Here is an 18,635-nt window from a genome sequence, read left to right on the forward strand (position 1 = left end):
CTCCAGAGAGGTCTGAATTGACTCACCTAACTCGTACAGTCTGGTCATGGCAGACTGGAGGAGAAAACTGACCTCTTCTCAGACTCCCCTCCCGCCACTGCATGACTGCCTTCCCCTGTGTGTGTGTCTGTCCCCAGCCCTCCACCAGGGAATATGGGGCAGCAATGGCTGGACTCTGAGGGCCTGGGAGGAGCCTGGGTATGAAGCAGTGACATTTCTGCATGTTTGTAGGTCTCCTCAAAGTCTTGACTTCCTTCCCCTCCCCTTTTGCTGCCAGGTTGATCTGAGTTTCTCAGAATCCAGTGTGCTTAAAATTGTGCAATTACGACCGGGTGCAGTGGCTCACACCTGTAATCCCAGCACTTTGGGAGGCCAACGCGGGCAGATCACGAGGTCAGGAGATTGAGACCATCCTGGCAATGGTGAAACCCCATCTTTACTAAAACACAAAAAATTAGCCAGGCATGGTGGCTCACTTCTGTAGTTCCAGCTACTCAGGAAACTGAGGCAGGGAAATCGCTTGAACCCAGGAGATGGAAGTTGCAGTGAGTTGAGATCGAACCACTGCACTCTAGCCTGGTGACAAAGCAAGCCTTCATCTCAAAAAAAAAAAAAAAAGTGTGCATTTACAACATCTGTGAGTTTCTTCTCCCCATTTTCAGAACTTTCTGTTCACCATCAGTCTGCTCTGCGGGAGGCCTGCTGTTATTCTTTCACTGCTCCAGGCCAGATCAGCAGCACCATGGGGCCTTCCAGGTTGGATTAGAGTCAGTCTTTTGGGCATTGGTAAGCCCAACTCACCACATAACGCCAACTGTGGCCTCTGTTTGTGATGTTAGTGCGTCCTAGACTGTCTTTTGTACAGGCTCCATTCCCTATTCCAGCCAATTCCTTCTTATCTCTCAGGCCTGCTGAAATGCTTTCTACCCTGGAATATCCTCCAGGATTAATGGCTGAGGCGGATACTCATTCTCTGCTCTCTCACTCCCTGCTTCTAGAATCATTAGCCAGTACTTATTTTATTCTGCTTTTTATTATTATTTTGGGATTGATATGCTTCTCTTCCCTACCAAATTATAAACTTTGAAACAGGACTGTCTGAGATATCTTTGTATCCTGTGCACATGCCCAGCACTTAGCAGGAAACATTTATTTAGTACCTTTGTGTGCAGACACTGTGCTGGACACATGACATACTTAATCCTATTAATCTTGTAAGAATCCAAAGACGTCAATAGTAGTAGTTTCAATCTACAGATGGGAAGATGGAAACACAAAGAAGTTAAATAACTTGCCCAAAGTCACACAATGACTACATGGTGAGGCTAAGACTTGCGTCCATGTAAACCTCAGAGTGTTTCCACCCTTCCTCCGCTCTTCTCATTCCTGAGGTGCCTTAGGAAGTTGTCTGCAAGGGCTTAGGATAAAAATGAGCAAAAGCAGTCTTCCAATGATCCTGTTATTTTTATTTTCTCCATTTCTCTTATTTTTACATGCCTCCAGACTTCCTATGCTGATTCCTTTTCCCATTAATGTTACGCTTTTCTGAAAAGTCAGATGGTAAGAATACTACATTACTGATGATTTCCAAACCTTTCTGTCGGCAATATCATTTACTCTTGTGGAAAGTGGAGGTAATTTTCACTTGAATTGCCCATATTGGCTGCCATATATACACACACACACACACACACACACACACACACACACACACACACATATATCACACATATAATGGAATATAAATATATCATACATATAATGGAATATATATTCCATTATTTTGCTCATTATTGCCCCCAACTGCTATGCTTTTTGAACTCTTGTGTCTGCTTTTTATAGTTTTTTGGCCTTCTCCTTTGCTCTCTTTTATAAGAGTGATGACTATAGCCAATCTTTTTGCTTAAAAATTGCAGTTAGCTGAAAACACAAGTTACCTGACTGGCAATCATCCAACCACACCTGAAATGTTGTGCCCATTTATAAAAGAAACAAATAAATAGAGCTATATCCTGGATAGGAATAGAATAGTGCCAGAAAATGACAATACTTAGTATAAAAAAGAGACAATGCGGGAGTAACATGATTGTTTTCTTCAAATACTTAAGGAGCTTTCTGACAGAAGAGGCATTTAACTCATTCTTCGACACATGAGAAAAGATAACTGGAATCAAGGAAGGGAGATGGTAGTGAAATTTCCAAAAGGCAGGTTTCAAGTCTATATAAGAATATAATTTTACGCAGGAAGATATTTTGAATGTTAATATTTGTGGATCTTAGAAAAGCCTGTGCGTATGAGTCAGATGCAGTATCTTGAATGAAAGTAGTCTGGGCTCACTGGATTAAAACTTGATTCTTGGATGCTGTACACAACAACTGAATACAGTACCTGCTCAGTAATTTTATCACTGAAATGGGACTCTTGCTCTAGAGTCATTGTTTTTACCACCCTGGTAGCTATGAAACATTCCCTAGATTTAGACTTTATTTCCTGTTAGATGCATATGGACCCTCACACTGACTTATCTTGTCAAATCGAGCTTAGGAAATGAAACCAAGCAAACGAGTTGTGTCTGTGGCTATGTTTAACGGATTTAAAGAGGTTGGTGAATTAGCCAGGAAGGAAACTGTCTGCTCTTTTTATTTCCTTTGAAAGGATTCTTATACTCACAGATAAAACAATGTGTTATTTTTGTATCTGTAAAGGATGAATGAACCGTGCAGTCAAAGTACCTTCTTTAAATAATCACAGGTCTTGTTTGGTTTGGACCCAGTGCCAGCACAAGGACACATGAAGCTCTCAAAGGGGAAGTTCCATATCAAATGCAACCACAGAAGTGTTAGTAACCAAAATCATTTCTGAAATTAACATAGTGTTCAATAGCCCTGGAACTCAATGGGGCTGTTACAATTTCATCCAAGGACTTAAGCTATGCTTTATAATTATTACTGCAAAAACCATAGTATATATGAGAACATTCTTATATCAGATTTAGGCCTTACTATATTTCATTATCAGTTATAAGTACATAGGAGAAAACAATTTGAAAAAGAACAGCTATAATTTTAAGCATTTTTTGGAAGATGACTGATAGATACAAAAATCACAAAGGCACAAAAGGACTACATCAGGATCTTGCAGTCTAAATACTGGTCTTGGCTTTAGAGGCTGATTTGCAAACAGTTGCTTGCACGGTGTCACTTGTTTGAGAAAGGACTCATCCAATAGGAAGTAGACACTATATTCTCTAATAAATTAAGTCCCAAAAGTCAAGAATAGAAAAAACTCAAAACAATATGGCTGTGGCTCTTCAGGCACTCCTTTGTATTGCCCTTGGCCAGCTATCAGCTTTCAGTTCTCCATTTCGACCCTCTTCTGATCCCTGACTGACCTCCCTCCGCATTAGCTCCTCTCTTCCTGAATCCTGCCCCCAAATTCACTCCTATGATCATCCTGGCACTGAGAAAGGATGTGATAAACTAATTCACATGAATATGTTGGGGATTGATGTTACTCCTCTCATGAGTGTTGGCTATTTAGAAAGGTTTCCCAAGGAGAAAGCAATGCTCAAAGCAGAGATGAACCAGCTGTGCACGAATGCCACATAGAAGGGCTGAGGGACAGGAATATACATGCCTTTATACTTCAAATCTAACCAGTGACATACAGCTGGCCTTGATCAAGAAAGATTCAAAAAAAAGTCTGATGGAATTCAGTTAGGCTGATTAAGGTCTTTGTAAAGAGTTCTTGAGGCAAAATAATTCAAACTCAAAAAATATTCATCTTAATTCTTTCTGTAGAAACTAGGCTGACATAAAACTGCACTGGGTATCATAAAAGTGGGTGTTAGGCCTAGGGAACTTGGTGTTGGGCTCTGTGAGGGCCTGGGACCATGTAATTAATCTCTTACGCTTATAGAACATGCAGTGGACTATTTTAAGCACATAACATCCATTATCCTACTTAAGTTTGGCAATAATCCTAGAAGTACAAGGAAGTACAGTTAGTTAAAAATGAGAACCCAGGCACAAAAAGATGAAATTACTTGTCCAGGGTTACACAGCTAGGAAATGGCAGAGCTGAGAACTGGAACCATGTTCAACCATCCTGCTCTATTGCATCTCAACTCTAAGGTAGCATGGCATGGTTGTTAAAAGGACCCATTCTGAAGTCAGATGCCTCACTCTTCATGAGCTGTGTAACCTTTGCGAAGTTCTTTACATTCCTGATGCTTCCGGTCTCTCGTTGTAAAATGGGGATCCTAAGATGATCCCCATTTTACAATGATCCCTAATGATCCAACAACCAATCTTTATAGGGTTGTTGTAAGGATTAACACATTTAAAACAGCACCTGGCATATAATAAAAACTTTGTGTTAGCTAACATTACCATTTATTAATATTATATACCAAATTCCATTTCAACAAAACTTTCTGTATTAAACTTTTGCCAGACTTAACCAGTGAGCCACCTAAAAGGTGTTCTAAGCCACAGAATTCCTGTTTGACTTGAGGATTTAACTTGTGAAAAAAGAAATGTGTTCCATAACTGTCATATAACATAAATTTAATTATCCTTACTTAAAAATACTCTTGAAAATGTACTTGAAATTTCATGGGAATTCAGTATTTTCATACATCACTGTCCTTAGGAGTGGTTCCAAATTGGTGTACATAGATTCCTAAAATACTTCATCAACAGTAATAAAGGTCTGCAGGCCTATTTTTAATATTTCCATAGGCTCTAGAGAAACCACATAGTAAGGTTACCTGAATTACAGGTGACTGGGTTTTAAATAGAAGGAGGTGGCACTGGTTGAGTGGCTTATGTTGCTCAGGAATCTTGAGAGTCAGGTCGAAGTGCATCTGAATAATTTTCTTTTCATCCATACCTAAGTCTTTATTGAGACTTCCTCTGAGTCAGTGCTGGAGACTCAAAGTGAACAAGACATATGTCCTTCTCTTGAGGTCCTAATAGGTTAATGGGCAATAAACCCAAATAAGTAGTTACTGAAATTACAATAACAGTACAACCAGAGAATAACACCTAAAGCAGCCTCTAGGGTCAGGCAAATTTCTCAGGAAGGCAGTGGACCAGTTGTTTGCAGAAATTGATGAGTACTTAAGCCAAAATATGATTCATTTCAAAAAGAAAAGGTAAATTGTATTAAATAATACATGCAATGTGTTGGATGGAAAAAAAATTATTCTGCGCTTGAGGTCCAAAAAGTGCTAAGGAAAAAAAAAGAAAAGGGTTGGAGTAAGGGGTGTAGCTGGAGAAACAAAAAGATGGTGGGAGAGGGAGAGAGGAAAGGAGGGAGGGAGAGAGAGAAAGGAAGGAAGGGAGGGAGGGAAGGAGGGGAAGGAAGGAAGGAAGGGAGGGAGGGAGGGAGAAAGGAAGGGAGGGAGGGAGGGAGGAAGGGAGGGAGGGAAGGGAAGGTGGGAAAGAAGGAAGGCTGGCTTCAAAATAATAGCTAACACTAGGTTTACACAATTCACATGTGAGGAAGGGGCTGTTATCACCTCCACTTTGTAAGAATGAGGAAACTGGGGCACAGAGTACTGGTCTGCAACACAGCTGCTCATAAAGTCACCTAAAGTCCTCTTGCCCTTTCCCGATGAAACCTCTGTTCGGTCCCTAAGTCAAGGCAGGCCCCAGGCCAAGGTGCTCTGGTCTTTTGCTTGGGGTGTTTCCTTAACTCCTTGGGAAACTCCGTCTGGTTATATTGCATGAGCTAAGTTGGCTGGCTCTGCTGCCTATGCATTCATGCAGTCTGATGCCACACAGTGCCGTATGTCAGGGCTGGTGTGATGCTGCCAGACCATGCAGCCCAGGCCGTGTGTACAGAGAGCTGCTGTTGCTGTCAGGAAAGCTCAGGACACTGCGCAGCTGCAGAGACCTCAGACAAGATACACACCCATTCAGAACTCAGTCCATTCCTGGTGTGGCATCTGCCCTCCCTATTCCAAAAGGAATGATATAAAGCCTGGGAGAGTAATTGACATGGAATGCTCTGTACTACTGGGTCAGCAGTCTGTAATAGATACAATTACCATACACTCTTCAAATTGGCTATACTCTCGTCAGTATTCCAAATAAAAGTAATCTCATACTGTGTCCTGATGCTGGTCTTTCACACACATCATATGAGAGTCATGTCCCTGAGACCCAGTGTGAACTACTAGTTACTATCAAACCCCACCCACATTTCCCTGGTTTCCCTGGCCTCTTTCCCCTCCTGTGTGCAGCTAGGTTATCTCATGCACTGAGCTCATCAGCTGTCACCAGCAAGTTGAAGCTGGGTCTAGTCAGTCCTATATGTGGATGTTTGACTGCTGAGAAAACATCTAAGGGTTCTCTTCAGTCAGTCACCCAGCATAAGACTGCCCTAACAGTCGCTTTTCAAAAAGAGATAGAGACTGAGCCATGAAATGCAATAGAGCATTGATATTACAAGCATATACTGTAAAATTCTAATATTTTTCAATAAGCAGTACTGAACATTATTAATATTAAATAGATTTTGCCTTCCTGATAAATGGCTATCTTGAAGATGTTTTTTAATGAGCTGATTCCTTAAATGTGTGTTTGCACACAAACACATTTGGTCCCACTGAAATGAATTTTGCTTGAGTAAGGACTGCAGAATTAGACTTTTGGGGGTCAGCTTCCTGTCCCACAGAATGCGGTGGGAAAGTTCCCACAATCAAGGGGCCTCTCTTAGCACATTCCATGCGGGAAGCATCTGTAGAGGTTTTATGCAGACAATGCAATGTCTCAAGATGCTATCAGCATCTCTGACAGCCAAAGGCCACTGTGTCCTGAGCAGATCCCAATCCCAATCAAATTCCACAAAACTTATTTGCAGCATAAGCAAGGATGTGTGTGTGTGTGTATGTGTGTGTGTGTGTGTGTGTGTGTGTGTGTGTGTACAGCAAGCCAGCATTAAACCTCACTGTCACTGTGGAGAAAGAAACCAAACTCATATGAACTCGAGCTTACAATCTTCTTATTGTGAGGATGTGTACTGAGAGAAAAGGTTATCATACTTAGAAAATTCTTTAAGGAAGTTATTCTCAATCACTCCCATGAGGTTCAGGGAAACTTAAACATAGCTGATAAAGCAGCAAGTAAGCCAATTCATTCATTCAATCACTATTTTCAGGATGTCTGCTATATGCCAGGCACTATTTCGAGCCCTGGGGATGTAGCAGTGAACAGGAGAACCATAGCCCTACATTCTGCTGCTTCACTCAGAACTTGTAATCTTATCAGTTCATATTTGAATATCAGACTGTGAGCCCCAACCATGCCCTTTCTCTTCTCACTGTATACCAGCACCTAGAACATATCTGCAACAGAGGTGGTAGTCTCTATGTTTTATGAAGTAATACACAGGAACAGAGGTGTGACACTAAACTCTTTAAAAGCCTCATGAAACTCTTTGGAGATACGGAAAACATAACATATACATTCATTCGCCCAGTCTGATGAGTAGGGTAAGTTATAGACTCAGCCACCAGGAAGCACACATTTTGTCAGAGAAATAACAAAAGCCAAGCATGGAGGTTCAGAAGGGTTGGTGTATTTAAGAAACTGTAGGCTGGGCGCGGTGGCTCACGCCTGTAATCCCAGCACTTTGGGAGGCCGAGGCGGGTGGATCACGAGGTCAAGAGATCGAGACCATCCTGGTCAACATGGTGAAACCCCGTCTCTACTAAAGGTGTAAAAAATTAGCTGGGCATGGTGGCGCGTGCCTGTAATCCCAGCTACTCAGGAGGCTGAGGCAGGAGAATTGCCTGAACCCAGGAGGTGGAGGTTGCGGTGAGCCGAGATTGCGCCATTGCACTCCAGCCTGGGTCACAAGAGCGAAACTCCGTCTCAAAAACAAAAACAAACAAAAAAAAGAAACTGTAAGCACTGTGATGTGACTGAAGCAAGTGGGAAGACAGCAGGAGACAAAGCTGAAAAGAGAGGCAAGGTTGGGCATAAAGGATTTAAGGATTTGGACTTTTATCCTGATGGTGATGGGGAATAGACAATGGAATTTAGACAGAGGAGTAATAGGATTTTAAACTGGTGATTTGGCAAGATCACTCTGGCTGCAGAGGTGGAGGACGGACTGGAGAGAGCCACGGCCAATGAGGTAGTCCTGGTGAGAACGGATGAGGCCTTATTTCAGGCAGTCACAGCTGGGCAGGAGAAGTGACAATTTCAGGATCCAAGGAAATAGAATGGGCAGGACTTTATGATGGGCTGGATGAAGAGAAAACATCAGTTTCCACTCCAGACTAAAAGATACTTTGTGGCAGGGATTATGGCCAATAGGAAGTGATTAATTTCCACTTGTAAAGGCTGAAAGGATCAGAGAGGAGGAAGTGGTGGACTCTTGGAAGGTTGGTGGTTAAGCATGCGCAGTCAGATTATCTGGGTTAAAATCACAGCTTCACCACTTGCAGGCTGTGTGACTTTGGGCAAGAGGCTTAATCTATCTATGCCTCAACGTCCTCATTCATAAAATGGGAATAATCTAGCTTGTAGAATTTTTGTGAGTCTTTGGTGAATCAATACACATCATTCCTTAGAAAAGTCCCTCGAATAGAAAGCACTCAATAAGAGCCAATGAGTCATTGTTATTCTCAGGTTTCCAGCTTCTGTATTTGCTGCGATTCAGGGCAGGAAACCTTCACTGGCTCCAACTGCCTGCAGCCTTTAGTTCAAACCCATCACACAGATGCTCAGAATCTTCTATGGTCTGGTCCTGTCCTGTATCTTGTATTATACTGCCCTATCTTTTCCCAGGTCTGGGTCTTTTCTTTTGTTTTGTTCTTGAGACGGAGTCTCACTCTGCTGGAGTGCAGTGGTGCAATCTCAGTTCACTGTAACCTCTGCCTTCCGGGTTCGAGCAATTCCCCTGCCTCAGCCTACTGAGTAGCTGGGATTACAGGCACCCACCACCACATCTGTCTAATTTTAAAAATATTTTTAGTAGAGACGGGCTTTCATCATGTTGTCCAGGCTGGTTTCAAACCCCTGACCTCAGGTGATCTGCCTGCCTCAGCCTCCCAAAGTGCTGGGATTACAGGCGTGAGCCACTGTGCCTGGCCAGGTCTGGGTCTTTACTCATACTGTTCCCTCTGCCCTCCCCTGCCTTCATCTCTACAGATTAAAATTCATTTCAAATGCCACCTCTTCAAAAAAGCATTATTAGACTAACATTAGATAGTAGCATATATTAGATTTACTCAACTGCCAAATCTTTTAAAATCTAATTTCTTTGTATTTGCCTTAAGTCTCTTGGTTAGGTTTGAATGGGCTCCTTAAGAGTGGCCACTGTCCCTCATTAGTCTTTCTATCTCCTCCGACCCCTAACCTTGCCTCTCGTGCAACTTGATACATCTTTGTTGCATTGAAACAGACAGCCCCCAAGATGCAGTGCTCATGTATAAAACTGGGGTATTATTGCCACTGATTTCATACGGTAGTTTTGAGTGCTTGGAAGATAAGCGCTCAGCAGATTAGATCCTCATCCACATCATCATTTTTAAAAAGAAACTTTTACTTGTTCTTTGCCTACCTGAATATACACATCTCTCTCTCTTTCTCTCTCTCTCTTTTGAGCCAGAGTCTTGCCTTGTTGCCCAAGCAGGAGTGCAGTGGCACAATCATAGCTTACTGCAACCTTGAATGTCTGCCTCAGCCTCCTGAGTACCTGGGATTACAGGTGTGTGCCACCACATCTTTTTTTATTTTTTTAAGAGAAGGGGCCTTGCTAAGTGCCATGCCCAGCCACTTCTGTCTCATTTTAATTAAGTTAAAGGATAAAGGCATTACTTTAGAATTCCTGGTAAATTGTTCCCAGGAATCAATACTGTTCTGGCCCATGCAGGCATTTCATTACAAACTCCAGAGTTCCCTCTCTGGAGCCATGGCTTGAATATTTTAAGTCTTTTCATTTTGGTCTTGGAGATTCAGTGCTCAGCTTTTGATCTCTGTGATTCTGATAGAGAAGGTGACTGGGAAGGATTCAGGTGCAGCAGTTGCCTCTTCTATCTCAGGGCCCCCAGTCTGGCTGCTGAGATCAGAAACATAGAGAGTGGGGTATGGGTACTTTGAGCTGGCTGTTCCAAAGGAAGCAAACAGGCAACTGTGACAGTCCTGGAGTTTTATTTTTATTTTGTATTTTTCTTTAGAATTTCCTCTAAAACTCATCAGGGAAATTTAACATATTCCAGATTGGGCACTTTAATGGGCCTTTGTTCCTGCCTTAATTTTTTCCCATTTTTAATTCCTCCTCTGATTTTTACTTGGCTATTTCTGGGATTACAAAGTTTGCAAACTTGACAGCAAAATTTCTGGAAAGCCTTTACTATGTGAGTTCATTATGCTAATATCATGTATACTGCCTGGTTCAGTTATGAAGAGGTTTGTTCCAGAGACTGATTTTGTGGCAGCAGATTGGGCTCGCTATGATAAACCATGTAGGGAAGCCGAGCCTCTTTTATAAAGTTTTTATAAAACCACAAAGACTCTTGAGTTTGGGAGTTACTTTTTTGCACCACTGTTGTGATTTTTCTCTCTTCAGGAACCTCGGACAAGTCTAATCTGGAGCTGATCACTCTAACGTGTACCTGTGTGGCTGCGACTCTCTTCTGGCTTCTATTAACCCTCTTTATCCGAAAAATGAAAAGGGTAAGAACGTAGATGATGTTCTATGCTGCTTTTTACATATATCCTAAAACGCCTGGTCTAATGTCTACAGTAGGCAAACAAATGTTGGACCCTCTTTCTTTCCCCTCCCTCTTGTTCCTATCTCTGACCTGGTGAACACAGAAAGAAAACAAATCATCAAAATGTCTCTAACCACAAGGTGGGGTGTTCAAAAGAAAAGCCATAACAATGAACAGATGAGTATTTCTCAGGGACAGAAGATATTTTTGATATAAAATATGTTACTAGAGTCTTTAAAGTCAGCAAGGGACCTGTGAACCTTTATTTCCTAAATCTCACTCTCTGCTAAGAAATAAAAAGGAGATCGGGCATGATGGTGCATGACTGCAATCCTAGTACTTTAAGAGACCAAGGCAGGAGGGATCACTTAAGGCCAAGAGTTCAAGACCAGCCTGTGCAACATAGTGAGACCCTGACTCTACAAACAATTTTAAAACAGCCAGGTATGGTGGTGCACACCTGTAGTCTCAGCTACTGGGGAGGCTGAGGTGGGAAAATCACTTTAGCCTGGGAGGTCAAGTAAGCAGTGAGCCATGATCATGCCACTGCACTCCAGCCTGAGTGACAAAGTGAGACCTCGTCAGGAAAGGCCCACCTTTGCCTTCTCTCATAACATTTTGGAAGTAAAAATAAGTGTATTCTTGTTCTACACCTTCTGAGTCACACCACAAAATTAAGTTCTTTAGCGTATGAGGTCCAGGTTGGCATTCAGGACATTGGATTTCTATACTTAGGCCTGCAATATGATCTGCTTCTCCAAAACCCAGTGGGAAAAGAGCTTTCATTCATTCATACATTCATTCATGCTTCAAATATTTACTGCATACCCACTCAATGCAGTGTGCCAGGCCCTGTGCAAGACCCTCTGGTGACAGAGGGACAGATGCTGTTGGGGGAGACTGGCTTTAATCAGCCACACAAATGTCAAACTGCAACTCTGAGTTAGCTGAAAGAGTAGCTGTGTAAAAGATGTGTAAGAGGAGTGGCAAGGTAAGGAAGAGAGGAAAGAGTGTTGTAGGCAGAGGGAAGAGCATTTGAGAGGCTGGGCAGGGGAGGGAGAACACAGCAAGAAGCGGAGACTGACAGAAGGCCAGGGCTGCAGTGCGGAGAACAGGAGGAACAAAGTATGAAGTGAGGCTGCCAAGGAATGAAAAGAAAAGGTGGTGAGCTCTGGTTAAGCACGGTCTTGTAGGCCATGGCGAGGGATTTGGTCCATATTCTAAAAGCAATGGGAAACCTTGGGGAAGAGAGGGATGTTAGGCTAAGGTGGGGATGGAGGGTGGGGTGGGTAGTGTGACAGATATATGTCTGGAAAGATTATTTTGGTTACTGTGAAAAAAATGGACCAGAGAGGGAAAGAGTGACTAGAGAGGCACCTGATAGAAGACTTCATAGCAGTCCAGGTAAGAAATTATGGTAGCAGGCTGGGCATCGTGGCTCATACCTGTAATCCCAGCACTTTGGGAGGCTGAGGCAGGTGGATAACCTGAGGTCAGGAGTTCAAGACCAGCCTAGCCAACATGGTGAAACCCCATCTTTACTAAAAATACAAAAAAATTAGCCAGGCGTGGTGGTGGGCACCTGTAATCTCAGCTACTCGAGAGGCTGAGGCAGGAGAATTGCTTGAACTTGGGAGGCAGAGGTTACAGTGAACCAAAATTATGCCACTGCATTCCAGCCTGGGTGACAGAGCAAGACTCTGTCAAGAGAGAAAGAAAGAAAGAAAGAAGGAAGGAAGGAAGGAAGAAAGAAAAAAGAACAGGTGGCTTTTCTTTTGGTGGCTCTGACCAAATGATTAGAGTCAAGGGATATTTGGGAAGTAAAATCAGTAGGACTTGAGAAGTGTCAGAAGGCCTCCTCAATTTCTAGGGATTAGCTCTTATTAATATGCCAAGTCTTATGGGAAGCTCTTTAGTAGTATCTCAATAAATTATTCCAAAAAAATATGAAAAGGTAGATATGTTATTATTCCCATTTTATAGAGAGGGCAACTGAGACTCAGCAAGATAAAGTTAACTGATCCAAAGTCACTATAGTTAGACCTTAGTTTTCAGGCTATTCGACCTTAGATTTGATATTTACAACCAATAAGGTATACTTCATAGTGCTGGTATGAGAGACAAGGCCAGCAGCCATCGCCTATGGTAAATGTTTAACATCAGCCTTTTGCCATTTGGAGTGACTGGTTTTCGGACACGACAACTAATTCCACTGCTTGAGAAGGAAACAAAGGTCACACAGTAGTTCTGAAAAGGGAGATACACTATGTAGGGAAATACATCTAACAGAAGCAAAACTTGCCAAATCTGCAAGGAAGGTACAAAGGCTATGGGAGTTCAAAGGAGGAGAAGGGGAGAAAAAACTTCCGAGAAAGCGAGGCTTGAGACAGACTTTGAAGGCTGTAGCTGGAAGGAAAGAAGCAGAAAAACAGCCCGCCCCAGTCCTTCCTACTCCCCGGAAGTAGTGTGGTTACTTAGCATAGAGGAGCACAGTAGAAATAAAACTGGAAAGGGGCTAGGTGCAGTGGCTTATGCCTGGAATCCCAGCACTTTGGGATGCCGAGGCTGGCAGATCTCCTGAAGTCAGGAGTTCAAGACCAGTCTGGCCAACATGGTAAAACTCTGTCTCTACTAAAAATACAAAAATTAGCTGGGCGTGGTGGCTAGCACCTATAATCCCAGCTACTTAGGAGGTTGAGGCAGGAGAATCGCTTGAACCTGGGAGGCAGAAGTTGCAGTGAGCCAAGATCGCACCACTGCACTCCAGCCTGGGCAACAAGAGCAAGACTCCATCTAAAAAAAACAAATAAAAAACAAAACTGGAAAGGTACATTGAGACTAAATTGAAGAGGTCCCTTCTATTTCTAAAATTCTGTGAAATTTTGATAGCAATAAGAAAGAATGAGAACAAGAGATTATTATCTCAAAACAGAATGCCTATAAAATTTGAAAGGCACTGGGGGAGGCAAAGAGGAACAAGACATCTAAAAATCTTTCCATGTGGTTCCTCCAATGACAATGTAAATTCCTCATTGATAAAGACAGCATTTTATCTTTGTATCTTCACCCCTCATCATCATAGCTAACATTTATTGTTGTAATTATAGCTAATATTTATTGATGCTTACTGCATACCAGGCCCTACTCTTAATAGCTTTCCATGGATTATTTCATTTAATATTCACAATAACCCTATGAGATAAGTATCATTTTTACAGATAAGAAAACTAAGGTTAGAGGGCAGCTTGCCCACAGTTATGTGTGTGGGTGGGCAGAAGTTGACCTGTGATTCAAACCTAGGCATCCAGCCCCCATGCCTGGGCTTTGAAGCACTGAACTGTGCAGCCTCCATGCCAAGCACCTAGTAGCTGCTCAGTGTTAATGTCAATTGAAAGAATAAATATTTGCCAATGAACATTTTATTATCACAGTCTCCTCAAAGCCCTCGCTTAAGGTTTGTTTGGTGTCTCCTCTCACCTGCCTTATTGAAATAAACCATAAAATTCCATGGGTGCCACATGGGAGACTGCCTACCACTGCCTGTTCCCCTGCCTCTGTCAACACTACTACCAGCCTCCCCACACATCCTGCATGAGCCCAAGATGTCCCTTGCGGGGTTTCAGCTATCCTCTGCTCTGTGAAGACTGGAGATTGTTTCTCAGGGTTTCGGCTATGCTGGGCATTAAAGAGTTTTGTCATAAAACCTACTACAACAGCAGCTTCTCTAATGGGCACCCAGTACCCTGGTATAGGAATTCATACTCTTCACAGAGTGTCTGGCAGGCCGGGCCCTCATAGTCTAATACCAATGGCAAACAGTACATGACAAACGTGCTCCATATCGGTTTTTGCTTTTCATCCTTTACGAAAGCCAAGCAAACCTTTCTGCCTTGAGCTATCTGTCACACATTTTAGTGATAATTTTTGTGAGAAGGAGAATGATTGCAAGTGATGGATGAGGTGAGCTGTGACAGCCCAGAACAGAGTGAGTAAGGGCTGAAGAATGCGGGTGGGTGTGAAATGGTTGTGTATGAGAGGTTGTCTTCTCTAGTACAACTCTCGTCCTGTTTAGGGAAAAGCAACAAAAGGAAGGGCCCCAAAACTCATTTAAATGAAGTTCACATAACTTCTGGGCAAGAATTATATGGGAAAGACTCTTTCCATCATATCCAAGAGTCTGCCCACAGAAATGCAGTCATCAATTCTAGCAATGTGTCCCTTAACAGGAAATATACCCATTGATATGAATTTAGACATTAAATGTAAATCCAGTTATCTATGATCTGAAATAAAGGGTATCTTCTGGGCTTGATTTGCATTACCAAGATAAAAAAGCATTTCAAGGCAGATGTCTGCCTTACTCACTTGACATCATACCAATGGACAAATGAACTCAGGATGTGGCTTGTGTCTAAGTCTTATACCATATTTACTCCTTGGACTTTGAAATAATCAATTCCTTCCTTCCTTCCTTCTTTCTTTCCTTCCTTTCTTTTTTAGACAGAGTCTTGCTCTGTCACCCAGGCTGAAATGCAGTGGCGCCATCTTGGCTCATTGCAACTTCCGCCTCCTGAGTTCAAGCAGTTCTGCCTCAGCCTCCCAAGTAGCTGGCATGTGCCACCACACCCAGCTAATTTTTGTATTTTTAGTAGAGACGGGGTTTCATCATGTTGGCCAGACTCATCTCGAACTCCTAACCTCAGGTGATCCACCCACCTCAGCCTCTTAAAATATTGGGATTACAGGCCACCATATACGGTCTCAACTTCCATTTCTAACAGAAGGTAACCTTATTCCAATGTCACTAATGGATTCAGCTACAACCTTTCCAGATAGCTGGAGCAACTAAGAGGTCAGGCCTTCTGAAGGTTTAAACACTTCATAAGAAATGTGCCTTTCACTGCCCCAGGGATCTTCAGTTTACTTTGCCACTACTTGCCTTTCCTATATACGTAGAAAAGCCACAATGCATCCCACTGTTGGCCCATCTGTAATGTATATTCCTGCTTATACAAGATGGCTATAGAAAGTTATTTTTAGTCATTGTTTGGAATGACTTTATAAAAATGCTTTGCATTTTTTAACAAGACCATCATATAATTGTTTAAGATCAAGTAAAACACATAAGGTCACTGGAGAATTTGAGTGTGTGCTATCCAAGATAGGATGGTAGAGCTCACATTACAGAAATGTAGTGTGGGAATAGTAACGAGTTGTTTGATAGAAATTGTACACTCAAGTGTGATGAGTATATGTGAATTTGGAGAAGTACTTTCTGTACCTGGCCACACAGTTTCGACCAAGTGATTCCAAATAACAGTGGATGTTAACTGAATATCCAGGATTTGTAAAGTTGTTTTCTTCTTGATGACTTTGAGATCTCTTTATTTCTCAGTCTTCTTCTGAAATAAAGACTGACTATCTATCGATTATAATGGACCCAGATGAAGTTCCCCTGGATGAGCAGTGTGAGCGGCTCCCTTATGATGCCAGCAAGTGGGAGTTTGCCCGGGAGAGACTTAAACTAGGTAAGATATGTGTTCGACAGATTTATAAACCTATACTGAGCACATACTACATGAAAAACACTGTGCTTTGAGAGACGCAAAAGTAAACTAGACCTGGGATTCTACCTTCCAGCTCCTCCCAAACTAGCAAGGGAGATGGACACGAAGGTAAATAATTCCAATGGAATGCTCAGACAACAGTATAAGGTGACAGGCAGCACCTGTTTGTTCATTCAGTGGCTATCAGGCACCTTCTCTGAGCAGCAGACAGTGGTCTAAGCCCTGGAGATGCAAAGGTGCTTGCATCTCCTCCCTCAAAGGGCTCTGTCTGGAGATAGATGCAAAAGTGGTAAGTGAAGGGGGACAGGGAGAGAGGCATTCCAACAGGAAGCTTCCAAGTACACATACTCTTAAATAATGAAACTGTTGAGGGATTAGAAATATGTGATCCACAACATAATGGAGGGTGGCAAGGAACAGTAAAATCAAACATTTGGTGAAAGAGTTGCTGCGCTTCAAGGCTATGGATAAAAAATCCCCTCTGCAGAAATCCACAATTGCATGCTGTGATTTTCCTGGGAATGTCCAGACGGAGTAGAAAGCCCTAGGGGAGTCATTTAAGTTTCACTTTTGAAGAGCAAAGACTGTTGTTTTCCAGGTAGCACAGATGCTATAAACAGCAGACAAATAAATGTGCTTTCCCGCAGCCTACCTTCCAGTTCCTCCAGCTCAGACGTCACGAAGCCCATTAATCTCCAACCTCTGGTGCTACAAAACAATTGGAGCCTCAATTACTCCTACCCAAAATGTTTGGATTGTGGCTTCTGAAAGTTTTCCACTCACTCCTGTGTATGCCAGAGTCATTAGTAGTTGGAACTAGGAAAACAGATTGTGGATCCAGTGTTCTTGGAGCTTGTTACTCTCAGTGTGGAGAGCCCGTTGTTCCAAATTCAACAGTATTGCCCCTCTCCTTACATGCAAATGATACTGGGGTGAGGGATGTAGGGGGCAGAGAGGGGAAAATGGCTTTTGTTTTTCTCTTGGGCCTTGAAATGATTCTGCTTACATTGAGAAAGGACTGGCCCCAGGAGCATGTTGTATTTGGCTTAGAAATCAGGTAAAAGCTGGAGAGACAGGAGAAAGCCAGCAATGGCTGCAGACAGGAGGAAAAAAAATCAACTACATTTGGAGTAGTTAAGGGCAGGTGGCACACTGGATTAGTTCCTTCTGTAAGTCTAAATTATATGGCAGCTAGCCCAGCCCCTCAGTGACCTTGGCAGGGAATATAGGATAATTTTCCCACAATCATGAGCCATTCTCAGCCCACGTTGCTTTCCAGAGTTATTAGTCATAATCAAATGTACTTCTTGCAGTATAGAACACATGAGCTTTCTGTCCCACGTTTCATTCCTTCCTAGTATCATTGTGATCCACACCACATCACAGATTGCTAATCCTTCTACCAGAATCCCCCTGAGGCTCTGTGGGTTTAAATAATCCCATTTCAAGAGCGTCTCCTTGTTGAAGATCATTCTTATCGTTCTTTTCCTCCCCAGAGTTGCCACATGCTAGGATTTGGCTTATGTCCATTTGAGTGTTTCTGATGGTTAGAGAAAGTGTGTCAAGTCTGCTAACTTTGTCTTTCAATGCAGAGTGTGGCTGAAAGGCCCAGAGGTATGCTCCTCTGATTGATTAACGTGGGAGCAAGGAGGCCCAAGACTTGTTTATTTCTTAAGCCAAATAAATGACAAAGTAATTTGAAGTTATGTCTGACAACTGAAAATAACCCAGATTATGTCCAGATAGAAGAAAAAAAGGCTGTTTTAACTGGCAGTTACACTAGGGTTGTAAATGTAGAGAAATACACAAGGTTGTATCTGATTTCAGCTGTATCTACTGTGTTGGTTACTATCAGCAGCCCTAGTGAGTGGGATTGGAATTTATACTACCTGATAGATGGATGCAGTTGGAGCTTGGGTCAAAGGTGTTGCTACCACTAAAATTCCTGAAATCCAAGAACAAAAGGAACCTTTTCTTTAAAAAAAAAAAAAAAAAAAAAAAAAAAAAAAAAGATTCCTCACTAACCCATGGGAAAGAATTCAGCTTCTATAAATTTATCACAGAAGTTAGGAGAGAATTCAGCTTCTATAAATGTATTACAGAAGCTAGAATAGGCCAGGCATGGTAGCTCACGTCTGTAATCCCAACATTTTGGGAGGCTGAGGAGGGTGGATCACTTGAGGTCAGGAGTTCAAGACCAGCCTGGCCAACATGGTGAAACCCCATCTCTACTAAAAATACAAAAATGGGCCAGGTGTGGTGGCACACACCTATAGTCCCAGCTATTTGGGAGGCTAAGGCAGGAGAATTGTTTGAACCCAGGAGGCAGAGGTTG

The 18,635-nt window shown here is 42.5% G+C and overlaps 1 protein-coding gene across 1 annotated transcript in view; it reads left to right on the forward strand.

Moving 5' to 3' along the window:
* The window catches only part of FLT1 (fms related receptor tyrosine kinase 1), a 196,752-nt gene that overhangs the window by 139,884 nt on the left and 38,233 nt on the right, over nt 1-18,635 (forward strand). Inside the window, exons 16-17 of the mRNA XM_039473122.2 lie at nt 10,589-10,695; nt 16,129-16,261. Of these exons, the coding sequence (XP_039329056.1) occupies nt 10,589-10,695; nt 16,129-16,261 (240 nt within the window). The remainder of the gene's footprint in view (nt 1-10,588; nt 10,696-16,128; nt 16,262-18,635) is intronic.

This window comes from Saimiri boliviensis, chromosome 16, assembly GCF_048565385.1.
Source record: "Saimiri boliviensis isolate mSaiBol1 chromosome 16, mSaiBol1.pri, whole genome shotgun sequence".
In the NCBI taxonomy this organism is placed as follows: domain Eukaryota; kingdom Metazoa; phylum Chordata; class Mammalia; order Primates; family Cebidae; genus Saimiri; species Saimiri boliviensis.